The following is a 4,305-nucleotide window of genomic DNA, read 5'->3' as shown; positions in this document are numbered from 1 at the left end:
AATCTTTGGACTTCAGCAAAAGTTGTTTTTAATTTTTTTTTTTGAATTTCAAAAAACAGCGTCCAATGTCCATTAAAACTGCGCTTAAGTCTATCAAAAAGTAACTTAAGCTTTAAAAAAAAATTCTTAAAGATAGCATCTAAAACTTCATACAACCAAAAAAAAAAACCAAAACAAAACAAAAAAAAAGCCAACGAAACCAAACCACAAGCCCAAACCCCCGAAACCAAAACCAACCAACCAAAAAAAAAATATTTTATAATCAGATATCTTGGATTTTTACACCACCTTACCTGTAAATTATATATACATAGAATATTGCAGAATTATATCTAATACACAATATTTTCACTATTAATGCTGGTATAATCTTTATACACTGGCCCTTATGTTTCTTTTTATTTTTTTTTTAATTAAATTATTGCATTGTATAAACTTTGACTGCAAACGGCCCCCCCACCCCTGCCTCCCCCCTCCCTCCCTCGCTTCCCTCCCACCCCCCCCCTTTCCCTTGGCTATTCACTGTCCGACTTGCCGTCTTTCGCCGTGGTGGAGTGGTTGTAGAGCCCCTGGGCCATGAGGTGCACTGCCAGGGAGTTCTTACTGCCCGTCGCCTTCTTGATCTTGGCTCGTTTGTTCTGGAACCAGATTTTGATCTGGGACTCGTTGAGCCCGAGCTCCTGGGCCAGGCTCTGCCGCCGCTGCTCCGTCAGGTACCGGTTCGTCTGGAACTCGGCCTTGAGTCTCTGCAGCTGCTCGGCGGTGAAGGCGGTGCGAGGCCGCTTGTCCTCCTTGTTGGGGTTCTTCTTCTTTGGTTTGCGGGAGCGGGGACCTACGGCCGGGAGAGGGGAGAGGCACCGACACCGCCGCGCTCTGCTGCGGGCACGGCTCCCGCGCGGGGGGCACCGGGCCCGGCAGCAGCACCACCCCCCCGGGGGGAACGGAGCCCGCTTTGTGCCTCCGCTGCCGGGGATGCTCGGGAGGCGGCGGAACGGGAGCCGCAGCCCCCGCAGCCCCCGCGCCCCGCTCGCTGCCCCCCCTGCGCTCCCCCGGCCCCTTTCTCCCATTCAGAAACGCAGCTCCCGAGCCTCTGTGTCCCGGGAATGCCCGGCAGGGAAAGCTTGCACCAGGGGCACGGAGCTAAATTTTATACCCTGAACAGATTTATTTTTTTTAAGAAAACCTCTATACTTTTTTTTCTTTTTTTTTTTTTTTCTTTTTTTTTTCTTTTCTTTTTTAAGTGATAATGGAAATCCTCTTGCAGTTTACTTGGCCAGAAGCATTCCGCCTCTCCGCTGCAGTGCCCATATGGCGCTGCACGGCCCGATCCGAATCGCCGGGATTATTCTCGGGAATATTATTCTCGGCAGCACAAGGAGCCTTTTCTGCCCGGGCCGAGCCATTGTGAGGATGTATGTTAATTAAATATTAACAAAGGAGAGCACTGGAGAACAATGGAGTAAATTCCAATTCAGCTCTGAATATTACCTCTGAGTAAGAGTTTGTTTTCAGATATTACGAACTAATTTTCATCTCGTTTTACGATCCCTTCCTCAGCTAGCCGACTCCCGGGTGAAAATCCTATCTCGCCGCTTTTGTAAGAGAAAGACCCATATTTTTTTTTTTTCTTTTCCTCGGGAGCAGATCTCCTGCCTGATGTTTCCCATGCTTTCCTCCAGTGTTTTCTACTTGTTTTTAACTGGGGTTTTACCGATCTGCCGGAGCCAGCCCTCCTGTCCCCGCGGTAGCGAAAGGACATTTTACCCCCTGCTTGTTATTTTTAATTTTTTAAATTTAATTTTTAATTTTTTATTATTTTTTTAAGATAATTTCAGGACGTTCTGCCCTAAGCCCTTGCCAAGGGACGGACTCTGCCAAAGAAGTTTCCCGGCTCTTGGAAATGTTCTCCGGCCCCCACAGAGCTGACCTACAGCATATGGGGGGAAAATTAAAGAAAGAAAAGAAACGGCGGCGGCTCGGAGGCCCCTTTTAGAGAAATAAACGAGCGCGGATTGTTTTTGGCCAAAAAAAAGACTCATCAAAACAAGGCGAGGCCTATGGAAATGCCACCTCCCCTTCCCAAAACCCAACGCAGGGGGGGTTTCCCGGCAGGGAAAAGGAGAGCTCGCCGGGAGGATGAGCGGGGAGCCCGAAGACAGTTTGTTTTTTCCTCCCTCTTTGATAAAACTCGTCAGTCGGTGGGAAATGCCCCGAGCCCAGGCGGCCTCAGCTCCGCCGCGGCGGCGGGGACAGAGGGAGGGACCCCCGCTCCCTCCTCGTCCCTGCGGCTCCGCGCACCCCCAGCCCACCCTGCCTCTTCAAGCATTTCCAGGCCATTTTAAGCAACTCGCCCACCCTCCAAAAAAACCCCAAAAAGCAAAACACAAACAGAAAAAATAATAACCAGAAGAAGACGGAGAGGGAAAGGGGAGCCGGGTCTTTTCCCCGCCGCTTCCCGGCCTGGCGGGCGGGCGGCGGCGGCCCGGGGAGCCCGGGGCAGGGGCTGCGGCCGCGGGGAGCGGGGCTGCGGCGGGGCAGCGCTTACCTGAGGAGGGCCGGTCCGAGTACCGCGTGCAGTACACCCAGGCGGGCCACAGCATGGGCTGGTTCCCGGCGTTGGAGCTGGCCTGGGAGCTATCCGAGTCCGAGCTCACCGACAGGTCGCCGCCGCTCAGCCCCCGCGCCTTCAGGGCCGCCTCCAGCGCCGCGGGGTCCCCTCCCTTCTTGGCGGCGCCGTGCAGGGCCAGCCCGGCGGGGCCGCCCTCCCCCCGGCCCGGCGAGCCCGCCCCGCCGCCGGGCAGCGGAGCGCCGGGGGCCGGCGCCGCGGCGGGGCTGCGGCGGCTCTCCGCGCCGGGCCGCCGGGGCTCTCCGTCGGGGCCGCCCGCCTCCTTCCTCCGCCCGAACTCGGGCCGCAGGATGTTGTCGATGAAGAAGTTGGTGATGCGGTGCGGGTGCGGGTGGGGGTGCGGGGGGTCACCGGGGGGGAGCAGCAGCCCCCGCCGCCCGCCGCCGCCGCCGGGCTCCGCGTCGCCGCCGGACTCCTGCGGCTCGGCCGCCTCCTCCCGGGGGCTCCGGCCGCCCTCCTCCATGCTCGCCCCGCCGACGGCTCCGCTGCCCGCCCGCCCGCCGCCGACCGGGCGCTGCCGAGCGCTGTCTGTTGTTGCTGCTGCAGTCGGTTGTTCTTTATTTTAATTTTTAAATATATATATTTATATATATATATATATATATATATATATACACGCACACACAGGTGTCTATTTGCTTTCGTTTCTCCTGGCTTCGCCCGGCATTCAAAATCCAGAGTTTGAAAAAAAAAAAGAAAAAAAGGAAAAAAAAATTTAAAATTAAGAGTAATTAAAAAAAAATTAAGAGACAAACGCAGGGAGACCCGCAAGCCAGCAGCCGAGCCTGCACCACTTCCAACTTTGACAAAAAATGAAAACACAGGGGCTCCGGTCCTCCCGCCGCCGCTCGCCGCCTCTCGCCGCCGCTCAGCCGCTCGGTCCCGCGGCGCGCTGCCGCCTGCTGCTGCCCCGGCCGCCGCCGCCGCCGCCGCCGCGCCTCATCCGCGGAGGAAAAAATTAGCGATAATAAAAATAATAATAATTGTGGAGCGGAGGTGGGGGGGTGCAAGAGAAAAAACGAAGCGCCGGTGTCGGGGCGGGGTGTAGGCGGGCTCTCAGCAGCCGGTGTCCCGCGGAGGGCAGGGCGGTGAGGGGCGCCCCGCGGGGCTCCGGCCGGCAGCGCCTCGCCCCGCGCCGCCCCGCGCCGCCCCGCGCCCGCACATGCGGGGGCCGCCGCGGCTGGGGGGGCGTCCCGCCCTGCCCTGCCGCCCGCCCTGCGCCGCGCTACGCCCCGGCGGCCGCCGCCACCGCCGCGCCCGGGCACTTCCACTCGGGTTGTTGTCCTTTAGGTTTTAACGGGGCCCCCGCCGCTGACGTCGCCGGCCCGGGCGCTCCGACACGTGCCTCGGGCCAATGGAAGGCCGGGCGAGCGCACACGTGGTGCGGGGCGCCCCGGTAAGTGACAGCGCCCACGCCCCTCCCCCGGACGGGCCCGGCGCGGCCGCCGCCGCGGGGATGCGCGGGGGGGAGCTGGGGGTGCCCCGCCGCGGGGCTGCCCCCCGCCCGCCGCTGCCCCCCGGTCCCGACCGGCCCGGAGTAACCGGGGGCTTGATTGTCCCGGTGTTTACCGGGGAGGGGGCCGGCATCCCACAATTCCTTGCAGAAACGCATAAATAATATTAAGCGAGCGGCGGCGATACAAAGGGGTCCGGGGGGGGCGGAACAGGCCCGGCCCGGT

General features: G+C 59.0%; 1 protein-coding gene across 1 annotated transcript; it reads right to left on the bottom strand.

Annotated features, from left to right (window-relative positions):
• Positions 1 to 487: 487 nt before the first annotated feature.
• On the bottom strand, positions 488 to 3,799 carry EN2 (engrailed homeobox 2). The gene is made up of 2 exons (XM_054647832.2): positions 2,546 to 3,799; positions 488 to 832 (listed from the first exon to the last, which is right to left on the bottom strand). Exons 1-2 carry the CDS (start codon positions 3,087 to 3,089, stop codon positions 516 to 518), a joined length of 861 nt encoding a protein of 286 aa, XP_054503807.1. The 5' UTR covers positions 3,090 to 3,799; the 3' UTR covers positions 488 to 515.
• Positions 3,800 to 4,305: the final 506 nt, after the last annotated feature.

Source organism: Agelaius phoeniceus, chromosome 1 (genome assembly GCF_051311805.1).
Source record: "Agelaius phoeniceus isolate bAgePho1 chromosome 1, bAgePho1.hap1, whole genome shotgun sequence".
NCBI lineage: Eukaryota > Metazoa > Chordata > Aves > Passeriformes > Icteridae > Agelaius > Agelaius phoeniceus.
Note: the sequence above shows the minus strand (reverse complement) of the source record. Positions and strands in the feature narration are given on the sequence as shown.

Coding starts and splice junctions, on each gene's coding strand:
- EN2 (XM_054647832.2), bottom strand. CDS start 3,089: ATGGAGGAGGGCGGCCGGAGCCCCCGGGAGGAGGCGGCCGAGCCGCAG. Junction 833..2,545: donor CTCGGACCGGCCCTCCTCAG/GTAAGCGCTGCC, acceptor TCCCGGCCGTAG/GTCCCCGCTCCCGCAAACCA.